General features: G+C 40.7%; 1 protein-coding gene across 1 annotated transcript; it reads right to left on the bottom strand.

The window, feature by feature from the left end:
* Positions 1–13,931: 13,931 nt before the first annotated feature.
* On the bottom strand, positions 13,932–15,590 carry LOC119805503 (E3 ubiquitin-protein ligase RLIM-like). Its single transcript, XM_038317463.1, has one exon. The coding sequence runs from the start codon at positions 15,588–15,590 to the stop codon at positions 13,932–13,934; it is 1,659 nt and encodes a 552-aa protein (XP_038173391.1).
* Between the last annotated feature and the right edge of the window lie 3,024 nt (positions 15,591–18,614).

The following is an 18,614-nucleotide window of genomic DNA, read 5'->3' as shown; positions in this document are numbered from 1 at the left end:
GTCTAAGAAACCAACAAACAATGGGTAAAAGAATCTTGTAAAAAAGTAACCTCACACAATTTATTAATGTGCTAGTGCTAGCCTAATGACACACCAAATACTCAGTGTCTTTAAACAAGAGAAATAGTTTCTGTCTTACAATTCTGAAAAAAATAGATTGCAAAGATCAAGATGTTGATAGAGGTGATTTGAAATGGGTAAACTTTCTGTCTGAAATTAGTTGAACTTGGTTCTCCAATTCTTTAACCATTGTGATGACTGCAATTGTCCCACCATCAGTAGAAACATAGTCATATTCATATGTCAAAGTTTGCTTGAGCAGGGCGGTGGTGGCGTACACCTTTAATCCCAGCACTCAGGAGGCAAAGGCAGGCGGATCTCTGAGTTTGAGGCCAGCCTGGTCTACAAGAGCTAGTTCCAGGACAGGTGCTAGAAACTACAGGGAAACCCTGTCTCGAAAAACAAAACAAAACAAAAAAACATTTGCTTGAGTTCATGGAAAGCACTTTTCTGGCTTTAGTAAAAGATACCTATATTAGTTACTTTTCTATTGTTATGCTAAAATGCCATGACTAAGAGCACTTAGAGAAAAAAACTTAAGATTTTTTGGGAATATGTTCTCAGAGATGATTTGCTGTAGGATAATGCTTTTGTCATTCGTATTGGTTTAATAAAATGCTGATTCGCTAGTAGCTAGGTAAAAAATATAGGTGGGTAGCAAGACCAAGAGAATTCTGGAAAAAAGGAAAAGCTAGGCACAATTGCCACACAGACGTAGAGGAAGCCAAATGAGAATGCCTTGCTGAATAAGGTACCAAGCCACATGACTAAACACAGATAAGAATTATGGGTTAATTTAAGATGTAAAAGCTAGCTAGAAATATGCCTGGGCTATTGGTCAAACAGTATTCTAATTAATATCGTTTCTGTGTGATTATTCAGGTCTAGGTAGCCAGGAAATAAAAGTGTAGTCTCCACTATCAAGGGTGAAGTGAAGGCATGGTGGCACGAGCAGCAGCCGGCAGCTCACACATTGAACCACAGGTGTGAAGCAGACAGAACAGACTAGACAGAAGTGGCGAGAGTCTTTAAAACCTCAAAACCTTATTCCAATAACATACTTAATCCATAACCAAGGCCACACATCCCAAGTCTCCTAAAACGGTGTCATCAACTGGGACCAAAGTATTCAAATGTCTGAGCCTATGGTGGACATCTCATTCTAATCGCCAGAATACAATAGCTTCCTAAGGAAGACAGTTTTTAATAAAATAAAATAAAATAAAAACTTCTAAGAGTAAGACCAGATTTCCCAACAAATAATTTTTTGTTTGATTTGACTTTTTGCCTGTAGCCCCTTAAATTTTCTCAGTTGCATTTTGGGAGATCTATGATTTGTTCCTTTTTTAGCATTCTTTTTTAAAGTTGTGATTCATGATAGGCAGGGGGAAATCACATTTCAGAAGGTAGAAATTTTAAATAGCTAAACCTATCTCCCAAGTTATCGTAACAGAGTTACTAAGCTCACAAGGTAAGGCTTTCTCAGATAGACCCTACAACCAAAATATTTTTTCTTTGCAGTGCCCCACTAAAACCATCCATCTTCTTCTGTGCTGAGCACTTGATGGGTGCAGGGCATTACTTACTGGGACAATATGCTATTGTGTTTACTTGTCAGATATGAGGAAGATCATGTTATTTGAGGTCTTGGGCAATGTGGCAGGTGTAGCAGAGATAGCATAGGCAGAATTGTCCAACAAAGAGAAAGCGAAATCAGGCATGCTTGGGAGTATATCACAGAGCCAAGCCAAGAAAGGCAAGGGCTTTCCTAGAAGCTCTGCAACCATAGAAACTGGCGTTATTTTGTCACATTTTCTTAAGTACACTATTTAGTGATGATGTTAGTTAAAAGGCTGTGGTGAGGGAGACTCTCTGGAAGCCCAAGATCTAACTCCTAACCCTATGAGATAAGGCTGAATTGATTTGAAAGATATGGAGAAATGGAGTGGCCCTCAGTACAGTCACAGTTACTAAGGAAGTAAATTGAAAATGGAAGAAGTACAGAAATACATGAAGCAATACAAACACAAAGAGTTTGATTATTCTTTCTGATTAAATATTTAATAAAAGGTTTATACCAAGAATTACTTAAGCCACCAGGATGAGAAATGTTCTTTCCATTTCCCCAGACCAGATGTTGCCTAGTGATACAAATGAGATTTGTGATTGTCTTTCAATTAAAATGTATTTGTCTTGCTCTTTATAAAATCTTGCTGGAGCCGACATTTAGTGACTTCACTTTAAAAGAAAACATGAACACAATTTGCTGCCTAATTAATACAGCTTTGAAGGACTTTCCACAGAAATTCACACTAGAAAATATTTTCTTGATCAAAGTCAGTACTGAAGCACCAGTGCCAGTCCGCAGCTCAAGTGTTTTCAGCTTTGCTTGGTTCCTAATTGATCTGGCTTTGCCTTCTCTAAGATAATAAGCTCTGGGGCATTGTTGACTTGCTAAAAGGAGAGACTCCTGTGCTGTTATCTAGACAACCAATCTAATACAGCCACTATTTTCTCTCAGGGCTTTAACAACCCCTCCATTGTGTGTGTGTGTGTGTGTGTGTGTGTGTGTGTGTGTGTGTGTGTGTGTGCCTGTGCCCATGCAAGCGTATGCCATCTGACCAGAGTTTTAAGGACAAAAGAATCTAAAAGAAACACTGAATTTTTGCCTGGCAATCTTGTCTACTTCCAATATCCAGGAGAATAACTAAATGTTTTTCCACTGGGTTTTGATTCTACTCCATGTACTGGCTTTGTGGGAACCTAGTCTGTTAGGATGCTCACCTTCCTAGACCTGGATGGATGGGGGAAAAACTTGGACTTCCCACAGGGCAGGGAACCCTGACTGCTCCTTGGACTGGAGAGGGAGGGAAGAGGGATGAGGAGGGGAAGGGAAATGGGAGGAGGGGAGGAGGTGAAAATTTGTAAAATTATATAATTTAATAAAAAATATAAAAAAGAAACATTGAACCACAGTTTAATGAACTGTCTCTCGTTTCAGATTTGGAACATGCATACTTTGTTATAGTTTTTAAAACCTCAAAAAGAAATGTGAGCAGAGTTAATATATTTTGCCACCAGCAGGCACCAGATATACACAGAGAAACTGCAAGCATATCCAATCTGTCCCAGGATAGCTATGAATATTGTCTATGATGTTAGAGATAACATCATGTATAATGTTAATACATGTATGTATACTAATGTATGTAAATATTATATGTGTTTAATAATACATATTAACATGTGCACATATGCATATTACCATATCAATATCGCACACATAAATATATATTAATTTATACAATACACAAGTATAACTGTATACACATGTTTGTATGTATACATATATTATACACATATACACACACAGATAAACTCAAGGAATATAAAAAAGCAGCTTTCCTTTTGCAAGTATGATAAAAATACTAATTTTTACTAATGTTGGGCTTCTTTTTGTATTTTCTGGTTTGGATTATAACAAAGAGAGTTTGAATTTTATTGGACATTTTTTATACTAGTACCTCAGGTAGGAAGGAACTACTTTACTTCATAGAGAAGTAAGAAGAATAAGGACAACGATTCATCACTCTCCTATGTTTACTGTGCACCAGACACTGTACAATGTGACAAATTCCATATCTCATTTAGCCCTCAGACAATATTTTTAGAAGGTCCCCACTATTTTTCTTTTACCATTTAACCAATAAAAATACTCAGTTATAGAGGTTAGGTAGTGTGCCAAAGGAGATTGTAAGTGAGAGAAGAGATACCCCAAATAAGCATTATTTGAACAGAGTCTGGACTTAAATGGGCTACCACATCACATTATAAAATTTCCTCATCCTACAAATTCTCTACTGCACCCAAGAATCAGAAAGATACAGGCGGTGGTGGTGCACATGTTTAGTCCCAGCACTTGGGAGAGAGTCAGGCAGATGTCTGTGACTTTGAGGCCAGCCTGTGCTGCAGAGTGAGTTCTAGGACAGCCAAGAAACCCTGTCTTGAAAAAACAAGAACAATAAAACAAACAAAACAAAAGTGAAGAATCAGAAAGATGGCCTGGACTGTGCATGACTAGGCTTTAGATTAAAATCAGTCTGGACCTATGCATGATTCTTGTTTGTAACTACAGCTTGCAATTAAATGGGACAAAAAAATCCAAATGAAGTAATAAAGCACGACTTAAAAGTCTGGGTGGTTGATGATAGTGTATATTGGGAGTGTATCTCTTTCCAGAAGTGTAAAAGTATACGGGAGGGGGGCTTAAACTGTCTATATTAGTCAGGGTTCTCTAGAGAAGAACTGAGAGAATGTATATAGTACTGACTTACAGGCTACAGTTTAGCTAGGCCAACAAGTGCTGTCTTCTGACAGAAGTTCCAAGAGTCTAATAATTGAGTCCACGATGATGGATGTCTCAGATGGTCTTTAGTATACATCCACATACCAAAGAAGTAGGCTCCAATATCATAGAAGGAAAGGCTAGGCAGCAGGATAGATAGTCTTGCTCATGAGTGTGAGGGCCAGCAAGCAAAGGGCAAAAGTTTCCTTCTGCCATGACCCTTCTATATAGGCTGCCACCACATGGTGTGGCCCAGATTTAGGGTGGGTCTTCCTACTGCAAATATTCTGATTTAGAAAAATCCCTCACAGGTGTGCACAGCTGCTTGGTTTTTTAATTCATTCCAGATGTAAACAAGTTGAAAACCAAGAATAGCTGTCACACTGTCATTTAGATTCTAATCAAGAGTTCAAAAATACAGTGCCTCAGCCGTTTGGGAGATTCAGTCTTTAGTACTGGAAACAGAAGTACTGACACCTTAGCAGAGCAGAAGACTCCATCCAGTGTGAGCCACCAGGAGCTTACGTACACCAAAACAAACAGACAAGTAAAAACAAACCCATACCTTATGGCCTATTTCAATGCTGGATTGAAATATCAGAGGGACAAAGACAGGGACAGATGTCTTTCTTGACTACTAATGACAAAGGCTTACAAGAATAAAGGAAGTGACAATAAAACTCTGTTATTAGTGTGACTGAAGATTGAAAGTGATTATAATAACCCATAGTACCCAGGAGTTCTATACTGAAAAAACAACTATCACCAACCCCCTTCCCTCAATTTGTAAGTCTTTTAAGACACAATCATACATATTTTTGATTGTTTTTGTTTTTGCATTTAACCCTAAACTCCCAAAGTAGAATTTATCTTCCTTGATGGTACTTTATTGATTTACTTATTTTTGGTTTTTCAAGACTGTTTTTTTAAGCCCTTGCTGACCTGGAACTATCTTTGTAGACCAGGCTGCCTCAAAGTCACAGAGATCAACCTGCCTCTGCCTGGCATAGGTCCAAACTAGTTCCTCTGAATGTGGGTGACAGTTGTACATCTGGGCAGACTGGAAGAGGGGTCACAGGCAGTGGCACCAGGATTTACCCCTACTGCTTGTACTAGATCTTTGAAACCCATTCTCTTTGAATGGATACCTTGCTCAGCCTAGATATAGTGGGGAGTGCCTTGGTCCTTTCTCAAAGCAATGTGCTTTACTCTCTCTGAGGTATGGATGAGGGTAGGGTGGGGAGAAGGTGGAAGGAATTGGAGGAAGGAAAGGAGAGGGAACTGGTATTGATATGTAAAATGAAAAAGATAATTTGTTTTCTTTTTAAAAAATTTAATTAAGTTAGAAAAATAATAAAATGTGTGAAGAGAGGAGAATAAAAAATTCTTACTAATCATTTTTGTTGAACTTCAAATTTTCATTTTTAATATTTTTAATCATATGAGTATATGCATGTCTGTTGGGAGAGTAGATATATGTGTGTAGAAGGAGCGGTGGGCCTCTTCCCACTGCCTGGCTAGCTTTACCCAAAATAATTACATGGAAACTGTATTCATTTAAAACACTGCCTGGCCCATTAGTTTCAGCCTCTTATTGGCTCACATCTTGCTTTAACCCATATTTAGTAATCTGTATAGCACCATGAGCTGGTGGCTTACCAGGAAAGATTCAGCATGTCTGACCTGGTGGCTGGCTCCATGGCATCTGACTGAGGTGTCTGCCTCACTGCCTTCTACCCAGCATCCTGTTATGTTTACTCTGCCTACCTAATTTTCTGTCTTATCAAAGGGCCAAGGCAGTTTCTTTATTAACCAATGAAAGTAACACATAGACAGATGACCCTCCTCCAGCATTTTGTAGATGGAGCAGCGGGCTGCATCCTGCCACCCAGCTCCCAGCTAGTTTACACCCGAAATATCAACACACGAACTGTATTCATTTAAACACTGCTTGGCCCATTAGTTTCAGCCTCTTATTGGCTAATTTTCATAGCTTGCTTTAACCCATATTTAGTAATCTGTGTAGCTCCACGAGGCTTACCAGGAAGGATCTTAGCCTGCATCCCTCTCCGAGAGGAGAGGCATGGTAACTGCCTGAGGCGTCTGCCTGACTTTACTCTCTTTCTCCCACAATTCTGTTCTGTCTACTCCGCCTATCTAATTTTCTGTCCTATTAAAGGGCCAAGGCAGTTTCTTTATTAACCAATGAAAGTAACACATAGACAGATGACCCTCCTCCATCATATGTGCATGAATGTAGTTGCCTATGGAGGCCAGAAGAGGCTGCTTGATTCTCTGCAGTTGGAGTTACAGACAGTTGCGAGCCACCTGACATGGATGCTGAGAATCAAACCGCAGCCCCCTGATAGAGGAATATGCCTTTCATGACTAATCGCTCCTGCCCCTATTTATTGATATTTTAATTTCAGGTATTGCCTATTTGTTTGTTGTAGGAAATATGATTATTACCCTTTGCTATATTGTATATATCTTTTTTCACAGAGTTAAAGATTACTTCCTTTTTCACAAGTTTAGTGCTGGTGTGTGTGTCTGTGTGTCTGTGTGTCTGTGTGTCTGTCTCTGTGCATTTGTGCATCTGCCTATCATTGGTAGTCTGACCTAAAAGGAGCCTGTGATGGCAAGTTTTATGTCAACTTGACACAAGCTAGAGTCATCTGAAAAGAGGGAGCCTTAATTGAAAAAATTTCCTCTAAGATCAGGCTGGAGGCAATCCTGTAGGGCATTTTCTTAATTAGTAAATGATGTGGGAGGGCCCAGCCTATTATGGGTGGTGCCACCCTGGGTGAGTGGTCCTGGATTTTGTAAGCAAGAGGACTGAGCAAGTTGTGAGGAGCAAGCCACTAAACAGCACTTCTCTAGGGATTCTGCTTCAGTTCCTGCCTCCAGGTCCCTGCCCTGCTTGAGTTCTTGCCTTACCTGCTCTCAATGATGAACTAAGATATGGAAATGTAAGTGAAATGAACCCTTTATTCCTCAAGTTGCTTTTGCCATGACATTTCATAAAAGCCATAGTAAACCTAACTAAAACAGAATCTAAGTGCTTCCCAATATGGACCATCTCCCAGGTAATTTGAAGGTTTCATCTTTCCCCCCTCCCAAAATTATCTTCCCAGAGCCCTCCAGTCAGTGTCTCTACCCCACAACACAGCTGTTTTCGTGACATTCCCTTTCACCCCCTCCCTGGGAGTTTTCTTTTATCCAGCTGTGGTGAAGCAATATTTTGAAACTACCACGTACATTTTGAGAGTGGAACTTCTGCTGGACCCCATGACCAGAGTTAATAATACACCTGGAGGTCAATGAAGACTTAAGACTGCTAGCCTACTGTGTACTCAGTCTATTTGCTCAGCCTGCCTTTAAAGAACACTGTTGCAACTGAACTTACTTGCATTGGATTTCCCATGTAATCAACTTTTATAACCTAAGCTGATGCAGACCTAGTCTTAAACAATGTTCTTTTCCATGCCCCTGCCCCAGAACAAGGCATGACAGCAAAGGCAATTACAGAGGTTGAGAACAACCTTCTAAAATCTATCAGAGATCAGAAGCATCCATTTAAGGATATTGGCTGATAAACAATGCTGTTTGAAGTAGTGCTTGTTCAGTGGGTCAGTTGGAATCAGTTGGAGCCAGTAGCTTAATCCCTTGTTAAAAAAAAAAAAAAAAAGAAAAGAAAAAAAAAACCAACTCTGTTAAAGATTTCTGTAAAGTTTCCCATTCCTTCCCTATGTGATGTTATTTGCGTTGTTCAGTAAATACAGAACAAAACTGTCTTAAGGAACAGACACACACAGTCACAGGCAGACAAACATACATGACCCACAGAAGATACAGTCACACACAAACACAGGGACAGGCGGATTCACAAGTACAAATCTGCAGAGGACAGAAGACACAGGAAGCCAGGGATAAATCTTCCTAGACAGAGGACAGAAGATGCAAAAAGTAGGGAATTCAAAACTGAATAGACAGAGGACAGAAGATACAGGAAGTAGGGAATTCAAATCTGAACTTGCTCTTGGTGAAATGAGCACAAGGGGGAGTGCTTTCATTTTTTTTCTTACTGCGACTTGGAGTAATCACTTGGAGTAATTGGTAACTTGGAGCTAATCACTAATGTTCGTAATCCATGAATCCAGCCTCTCATGTTAGGAGCTCTGTTTCCTAGGTCCTCTAACCACTCCTTTGTCTAATGGAGCAAAGACTCCACTGACTTCTCTGCTATTCTAGTTTTGTGATAATGTGCCTCCACATGTCACACAGTCAATGCACTGAATAATGAGTGGACTCCAAGTGGAAGCATTGTTTTGTGAGAAAACTCTTTTTATCTCATTGATTATTCCCATGTGTTGTATCATATTCTACTTTTAGAAATTCATAGGTCATTTTGGCTCTCTAATTCTCATATTTTGATATCTTCTCCTTTTTGTACTGTATTCTGAGAACTTGATATAAATGTATCCTCTACTGAATTTAAATAAAGCAAAACAAACAGATCCTTCTCTTGTACTTTGAATTTTGCAGAACAAGTTCTTGTTTTTAAAATGACCATTTTTGTTTCCAGGATCAGCATATATTTCATGGAAATAGTACATCTATGTTTCTAGCTATGAACAATGATCTCTAAGTTATTCATGTCTAATTTCTGTTTCTTCCAAGTCCCTTTTTCTGTGTTTATCTCTTTTGCTAAAGACTTTTGTCCAATGCATCACTATTTTTAATAATTTATTTGTATTTCAAAGTGAAAACTCTGTGTGTTTGTGTGTGTGTGTGTGTGTGTGTGTGTGTGTGTGTGTGTGTGTGTGTGTGTGTTGGGGCAGTTATTGACTGGTGGGTCTTTCTTAGCCATTTCTTTGGAAGACCCTAAAATTTAGTATCTATATGTTTTTTTTTTCCTAAGCCAATCAAGTTCCACTGATGGGAATCTTCCAATTCTTTGTCTTAGGGATCCATGTCTACCTACTAGCATTAAAGTTGATAGGCAAGGTGACTGTCACAGGGTATATTGAATCACCCTAGTCATCAGCTAGTCAGCATCATAATATTTATCATTATCATTCTCATCATTCATTGAGGATTTACTTCATCAAACACAAACATGCATGTTAAAGTATGATCTTTACATCATTATTTAATATGGGAAAAGTTTAAAACACTCTATATCTCCAAAATGAAACATTAATTATAAAGCCCCTGGTATATTGTCCCTCTAAAACAGTACATAGATATTATTAACAGTCTAACGGCTCTGGTTACCGGAGATGAACACCTCCCCAAGAGCTACATGACTTTCCATTTCAACTGAACTGATCTTACCTTCACCTCCACTCCAACCACACACCAAAGTTGGATTAAAATAGAATAGAGGATGCCCATTGAGAATCGTAATGATGGGGAAGATAGAAGATCTCTATCCCCACCTCCTTTCTCTTTGCCAAAGGAAGGCCATGATGCTCTAGCAACTGACTAACAACCCAACTGAAATACCTCTGTTGTAAAAGGATGTCCACTGTGGCCAGTTTGAAACCTCCATTGTGACATTATGCTAATGTATTTTCTGACATGTTCTCAAGTGGCTTCCATGAGTTGTGGTGAGTTTACTTCAGTGTGCCACTGGAAAAGAGGCCCTAGAATAGGACAGGAGTGAGACATGCAACTCAGCCACCCTGTTGGAGCACTGCAGTGATTAAACACATGCTCAGCCACTAGTTCTGTGCTGCAGAATGGCCATTTACCCTTTGGGGGTAGAGAACTCTAGAAAGGAGGGAATGATGGGATTGTCAGCTAAAGAAAAAGCAGATGATTCTTGAATTTCTTTTTATTTTTTTAATGATTTATTTACTGTGCATATAGTATTCTGCCTGAATGCATTCCTACACACCAGATGAGATCACAGATCTCATTACAGATGGTTGTGAGCCACCATGTGGTTGCTGGGAATTGAACTCAGGACCTTTAGGAAAGCAGGCAGTGCTCTTAACCAATGAGTCTTCTCTCCAGCCTGCTCCTTGAGATTCTTACCTAAAAGATATAGAAAGCAGAGTCCTGGTGGAGATAGGGAGCTTTGGTTTTCCACTCCTACCCCACCTAGTGTACAGAAAAGGCACAGAGTCTAACACAAAGAATCACAGCCATCAGAGGAATAAGCAGCAGGGAAATACAAGAAACAGGCCACATTTTGAGATATTATTCTCCACTGTATCCCTCCAATATAGCCGGCTCCATTACAAATTTGATAAGAGGTGGAAACTACCCCACTGGTTTTGCTCTTTTGTCCTTTGATTTCAAGGCCACAATGATAAAGGCCACCAAGTGTGTAATACAAAGAGCACAGGAAGAGAATAAGGACGATGACAGTTGTGAATCAAACAGGAAATTAAAGTTAGAAACCAGAGCTAAACCTTACGAACCAGAACGGGGGGGGGGGGGTCGAGGGAACGGCCCACACCTTGAATTCCAGCTTGTAAGAGACTGAGATTGGAGAACTGCTGCAAATTTCAGGCCAGCTTCTGACTCAACATTAGAGTCTCTGAACCAAAATACATAACAACAGCAGCCAAATTGGACTTGTTTGAACATCTCGAATACTACAGTATTATGGATCGGAGATAGCATCAATGATCTTGCAGCCCTATAGGAGAAAGAAACATATCAGGACTTTTGAACAGATGAAAATGAAAATCATAGTGTATAGTAGTCTTGGAATGGCAAGTGTATAGCTATTTAGAAATTTTCTCATTTAATCCATGGCCATATCACACTGAACATGCCTGATCCCAGAAAGTAAACAAGATCAGTCCTAATCAGGACTGAGATGGGAGACTCTTCTTCATTCTGCTTTTTGGAGGTATGAATTTTGGATTAAACAGATTAATATATAAATGTTCACGTTACTGAAGCAGACAAAGGTGATAATAAGGAACAGAGATGAAGACATAAAGTTAGAAGAAATGAATTTTCTGGTACATGCATAGTTTGTGGTAATACAAGGTGTGGAAACAAGCTGGCTTCAAGAATTCTCAGGGGACCATTCATGAGGATGCCTTCCTGGAAAGAGAAATGTCAGGGTCGGAAGGAGGCAGCTGTAGAAGGAGCTGGGGTCAGGCCTGCTTTTCATCCCGCCTGGCTCCTGCATAGCTAGCTTAGCCCCAGAAATAACAACACACAAACTGTTTTCATTTAAACACTGCCTGGCCCAGTAGTTTCAGCCTCTTATTAGCTAATTCTCATATCTTGCTTTAACCCATATTTAGTAATGTGTGTAGCACCACAAGGTGGTGGCTTACTGGGAAAGATTCAGCATGTCTGACCTGGTGGCTGGCTTCGTGGCAACTATCCCAGAGAGGAGAGGCTTGGCGATTGACTAACTTCCCTTCTTCCCAACATTCTGTTCTGTCTACTCCACCTATCTAAATCCTGCCCTATCAAAAAGCCAATGCAGTTTCTTTATTAAACAATTTGAGTCTTCCATCAGGCAGCAGCTGTAATGGCTTTACTTCACGAATTCTCTCAGCCTACTTGTTCCTTTAAATATGCAGAGAAAACATTTAGAGAAACATAGTACAGAGTCTTAAAGTGAGAAATGGAAAAAGGATTGAAGTAATACAGCAAGGGTCCCATGTCTTCTTAATCTTCCTGAGTAACTAGGAAGTTACTTGGTCTGAAAAGAGGAACAATGTTTTACCATGATGTATCCATAAGCCAGAAACAGCTTGGCCTCCTGGAATTCTTAATATATATCCTGGTTTTTCTCAACACTGATATACAGGCATTGCTGGAAACAGCTTATTTAGCTTCAGTCACTGACACAAATGATATTACCTTTGACAATGGATCTAAGTATCAAGGTAAATTTTCTGTTTTTCTTTGAGGTCACAGCTGTTTTTATTTGCTTAAACTGTGACTTAGAAAAACTGTGATTCTTTCCTCAGACCTTGTCAAGTGAAGCATGATACAGCAATGTACATTTAAAAACAGTTTTCTAAAAAGAACCATTTACTAGGTAACTCAATTACAACATTGTTATTGATCATAAACATAGTGAACTGTACTGAAGGGGAAAAGCAGACACCCTCACATGTGAGCTCTCTGCCTGTTACAAAGGTTTAGAGAGAATACTTTGGAGAAAAACAATCAGAACCATCTTAAGACCCTAAGTGCTCTGCAAGTATGGCTTCCATGTCCTGCACACTGTTGGTAAGAGTGTGACAGGGAAGCCAGTCAGGAAAAACATTTTTTAAAAAATCAACTAAGGCAGATTACAAATGATTTCCTTTAACAAAAGAATAAAAAACATCTCCATCTGTTTAAAAAACAAGGTCAACTTCAAGGGACCACTGCATGCTAGCTAACAGTTAGAAATGGCCGTTAACAGTCATTTGCAACATTGACCTCTTTATCAGGATGATTTGGAGAACCGACTTAAAGTCATAGAAGCAGGTCGTTAAATACAAAATGTGTAAATGTTAACCCTTCATAAATACAAGACATTGACAAAAACAGAGAATACTGGGCACAGAAATAAAGTTTTTCCAGGAGAAAAAAGAAACATTGCTTAAGGTAACAGAGCTAAGCATTTTCCTACCTTGGATGGATTCTGATAATCATGTCCCTAAAGACTGAGTATCTCCTGGCACACTTCCTTATCAATTGTACGATCACCTGTCCCAACACTAACATGTGAGCCTCCTCCCTCTCCCCAACGCCACCTCCATTATCATAGTGGTGCAACTAACATGTTCTTTTCAGGAAAAATGTTCCAATTTCCCACCACAGATCTATTCAGTGTTACTGCAAATAGCCTGCCATTTTTTTAACTTGTTCAACTTGGTTTCAGTACTAATAAATCTCAACATGGTAAACTGTAAAAAATAAAAATAAAACACTGAAAACCTTCACACTAGTAAGCAGATTTTAAGAACAAACATTTGAAATATTCAAGGAAAATCAATATTTAATTCTTCCCCCTAGGCATTGAACAATGTAATCTCCCAACGTTATTACTGCATGAAGATCAAAGTAGGCTTTAAAGAAAAAAATCTTTCTGTAATAAAGAAAAAGTGCAAAGATACAAAATGAAATGTAAAGTCTTTTGCAAGAATAGGTGTTTGGACACTGGTGAGGAGAAAGATTTTCATTCTTCATTGTACACCTGACACCTATACGAACAACCTTATCTTTAAGGTCTGCAACACTAGTGATATATAATAGTCATGGACTTGGTAAAATGAAAAAGCAACTCCCACTAAAAGTACTTGTATTCATCCTACAGAACCCAGGATATAGAAGTGCTATTCGAAAGGGTCCACATGCATGTCGTGCCTGAAATATTCTTTCTATCCTGAAAGAGAAACTAGAGAAAAGACACGATTCTCTCAGAAAGCAATGACTCGATTCAGGTTGTGACTTTATATTTAAGCACCGTTCAAATACATGGAGATAAAGCAAGCAATTTCCCTTTGCCCATCACTATTCCAGCAACACAGGTTCGAGAGTTCTGTTCTCATTAAATGACTCTTTCTCTGTTCCCAGAAGATAAGACGGACCTACGACAAATGGGACAGGTGATATTCTCCCATAACCAGCGGTAGATGCAGTTGACATGGTACTCATGGGAGCAAGGTAGCTTCCGGATTTTGTCGCCTTCTGTATATTCTGTAATGCAAATACTACATGTCGTCAATGCATCGTTTTCACCGAAACTTCTCATTCCTAAGTTATCAATCCATTCTTTGGTGAGTCCACTAGGTAGGAGGTTGTCACGAAAGGGGTAAAGTCGGGTTGCTTCAGTACCTCCTTCAAACATACGTGAGATACTTTCTGAACTTTCACCATTGGAACTGAAGCCAGGGTTGGAGATGGAGCCGGAAGCAGAACTGTTACCACGAGAACTCCCTCTTTCACTCCACGGAAGTTCACCCAAACTTGTCGATCTCTGCCTTAGCCTGGTTTGAATCAGAACAGCTGTAGTTTCCCTTGATCCAGGATCGAAGATTGTAAGAGTGGAAAACCCGTCTCTACTCACATAGGTTCTCCCAGCTGCACGTCCCAAAAGTGTAAAGGTGCTTATAAAACCTCCATCCTCTCTTTCAGAAGTGACCGTGTTGTTTGGGGTCTGAGACCTTGACGGAGTTCTGCTAGCTATGCTCTCTGTCTGCGGGTATTCTCCCAGCAGAACTCTTCTGACTTGAAAGTCTCTGGTTGGAGGTCTTTGACCAGATCCTGCTGCTTCACCATTGGTACCCGTGCCTGAATAACTTGTCCCTTGAGCTGCAGAATTTCTTGACCCAGAAGCCGCAAAAAGACCTCTACCTAGCAACTCAGGTCCAGTTATCTGCTGTCTCAAAGTCCCATGGCAAGGGGCTCTAGAACTTCCCTCGATCTCGTTTACCAAAGGGTGCTCAAAAGTCTGAGATGAGATGCTATGATGAGATCTTCGTGGAATTGCATTTGTTGGGTGCAGAGAAGACCTACTTCTTTCAGCTCTGGCTCTGGTTCTCTGGTGTTCTGGTTTCTGGCTTCTTGCCCCCCTCCCACCTCTGGTGGATGGCACTTCTGTTAATGCTTCAGCAGAACTGCGTTCTGAACTAGGCAGTCTGGCAGATGATGTCTCAGATGCTGGATTTTCCATTTGGCTTTGGCCGTTGCTGTCCATGATTTCTACATTAAGACGAGTAGCAGATGGTTCATTTTCATTCTCTGGGGTTTGGCTTCCATTATTACGGTTAACATTTGTCTCTAAACTGAATCTGAAATCACCACTGTTTGTATTAGTCTGGCTCACTGCCCTCCAGGACGGATTTCCTCTCTGACCACTTCTTGTTGTATTGCCAGTCTGGCTGACAGAGTTAGGCCAATCTATTATGGACTCACCATTGGACTCGTCATCTGAAGAGTCTCCACGTCTATTTTCTTCTGAGCTCTGAGGCTGCGGCTGTGGCAGAGGCCCCTCTTTAATTTGTTGTAGTCCTCTGAGCAGCTCCTCCTCAGTACTTTGACCTGGGGTGCCTAGCAAATTGTTGTCTCTCATAAGTCGATAGTCTTCTCCGCTCAGATTATTTACAAATCGATAGAAAGCTTCTTCCCGATCCAATCGATCCATTTGCCTTCTGCGCTGTGCTGCAGATTGGTCATTTCCTTGATCGCTAGAATCTGAGTTTTCCATCTCGATGAAAAAGTGGAGGATTATATGTCAGTTATGACATAGTACTGAAATCCAATAACCTGGACTTTCAGTTTTCTTCACTAGGCTTCGGTGGTCCGGCCCGGAGTGGACTGGCTGGGCTCTGCCGCCTCTGCTGCCCTGAGGCCGCCTGAGCAAGGCCTAGTGCCTGCCTCCTGCTCTCTAGCCCGCCTCTGAATGCCTGGGAGAGACCCCGCCTCTAGCCCAGGGCCCGCCCATTCTGAGACGTAGCCCAAGCAACCATTATCTTCCCCATTGTTACCTAGCAGTGACAGAAATCCACTCAAGGTAAATTTTCTTAACGTCACCCCAGATTACCTATTGAATGTATTTCAGGTCCCCTTTCTCAGCTACTCCACATGACTCAAGAAGTCCTACTTAGAAAACAGATGATTCAGCCAAAGCATACTAGGAAGGTCTGGGGAAGAGTGACTGGTAGTGCTATTCGTAGGACAAACCCACTCTTCTTGCAAGCCTGGCATCATACTGGAAAATTTAGTGAGATAGTGACTGCTTCATGTTAGGTTGGCATCACACAGGATGTTCATTGTGCCATTCACCAATGACAGTGGCTAGGTGCCATCATGAGAAAGAACCAAGGGGTTGATCTTCGCTACTCTGGTGTCATGAGAACAAGCATTAAGTCAAGGAGCCTGAAGACACCCTGCTACAGCCCTTGAGTGGGAGATAGCTTTAGGGACTATTACAGAGGATGGCAAAGCAGATATGGACATGCTGATCCATTCAGATTGGCATCTGATTAGGGTGGTAAGGGGAATGGTGGTTTCTAGCCCAGTCCTCCCTGTAAGGAACTGTTACTGTCACCCGAGGTTGGCAGGAAGTTGGACTTCTAGAGGTACCTGTCTGCCATGCATTTCACTACCAGCAGGATGGAAAAGAGAAACTCAGACCCATTGGAACGCTTGATTTCCACAGCACCCTTCCTCCCACAGAGCGTTCACTGAGAGGTGACTTATGAAAACACAGAGGTTGAGCCTCCTGCTCAGATCTCAGTCCTCTTTTTGCTCCCCTTCCCCACTCTTCAAAGTGTTCAGGGGACTCTCATCAACTTGGTAAGTAGACAGAGCCCGGAACATGAACTTAGCCATAAGGCTTGGAAAGGAAGGCTTGGAAAGGAAGGTGTGTATAGTAGATGCTGTTGCTATACAAAGAAGAGATGCTCCCAAAGAAGATGGACATGTTGAAGGCCTGACCCTTGGCCAGTCCAGGATCAGCAGCACCATAAATGGTAGACAAGGCAAGAGACCTCTACTTAAACACACTACTCTTTGCTCTAGCAGACTCCAATGTTGGGAGACCCAGAAAAAAAATAACACACAAATGTGATTTAAAAATTTGTTAAACAGAGGAATTGGTATGATGTGTTGAGATCCTATGCCAGACTTAGTCCATCACTTCTGATTTCAGGTCCCTGCAGCTCCTCAGGTTATAGACAGAATGCAGCCAGATTCTCTGAGAGGATATAAGACAAATGGCATCTAAACTAGTTCCCAGTAGAGTCCTTGTTCCCCTCTTGGAACCCCATGAGCACAGACTTCACTGTCAACGTTTCTATTGGCATGTTGGTCTTCCCATGTCCCACCCATTAAGCTTTACATACACTGGGACTTCTCCAGCCTGCAACTCGGAACTCTTCTACCTTCCTCCCATGACTTAATTCCAAAGCCTATGGACTGCAAGGTCATGTTTATAACATTATCAATTCCAACCCTGGTACCAAGGTTCTGGATTTATTACTTTTCTCATTGTCCTGACCAAATACCAGACCAAAGTACCTTCAGAAGACAAGGGCATATTTTGTGCAGGCTTTGGAGCAGATACAGCCAGTCATATTGGGATAGCATGGTAGGGACAGTGGCTCCAGCTCTTGTGGCAGGCTGTTGAGACAGCTCTTTACACTGTGCCAGTGGCAACAAGCAGAGAATGATGATGCTCTGCTCATTTTGCTTTTTTCCTTTTGTCCGTTTTGCTCAGTCTGGGAGCCCAGCCCATTGACTGGTGCCACCGACATTCTCCGGGTGTATTCGCTGAGAGCTGTCTCTCTAGAAATGTCCTACTCGACTGCACCAAATCCAGTTGTGGTGACAATAAAGATCAACCACAGAAACATAATGAACACCATGTACGACAACCTTGTCACCAGCATTATACTAAATGGAAGGAAACGGAAGGTATTTCTTTTAGAAAAAGATGTTGAAAAGTCCACTTTCTTCACTCTTATTCAATGCAGTGCTGAAATCTTAGTCAAAGCAATAAGACAAGAGTCAGAAGCCAAATGAAAACAGAAGTAGTCAAATTACCTCTCAGATACTGAACTTGAGAGATCCAAAGGAGTCTTAGATCTCATAAGCATTTTCGGCACAGTAGCAGAATACCAAATAAACCTATAGAATTAACTTTTTCTCTATATAAATACTGAGCTTACTGAGAGAGAAATAACACAATTCCTTTAGCAATTGCAAAAATAAAATCATCTAGGTGACTGGACTAGAGAGATGGCCCAGTGATAAGAGACCATGTTACTCTTCCAGAGAACTAAAGTTTGGGCAGCTCACAAATTCCTGCAACACCAGCTCCCTGAGATCCAGTGCTATCGTCTGGCCATTCAGAACACTAGCATACACACAGCTATACACAAACACACATAATTATACATAATTAGACAAACAAAATAAATTAAAAATTAACTGCCAAGAATAAACCTAACTTTTAAGCTAAAAGTTTGCTAAAGACACCTGCAATTATAATGAAGCTGGGCAGTTGCGGCACATGCTTTTAATCCCAGCGCTCAGGAGGCAGAGGCAGGCAGATCTCTGTGAATTTGAGGCCAGCCTCCTCTACAGAGCGAGTTCCTAGACAGACTGCAAAGCTACACATATAAACCCTGTCTTGAACAACCAAAAAGAAGACATGTGCAATTAAAATTTTATTATATTTCCACTTCTTTCTTTGTGTGTGTACACATTCACTTCTTTCTTTGTGTGT

This window comes from Arvicola amphibius, chromosome X (assembly GCF_903992535.2).
Source record: "Arvicola amphibius chromosome X, mArvAmp1.2, whole genome shotgun sequence".
Lineage (NCBI taxonomy): Eukaryota > Metazoa > Chordata > Mammalia > Rodentia > Cricetidae > Arvicola > Arvicola amphibius.
This window is presented reverse-complemented; position numbering and strand designations above follow the sequence as displayed.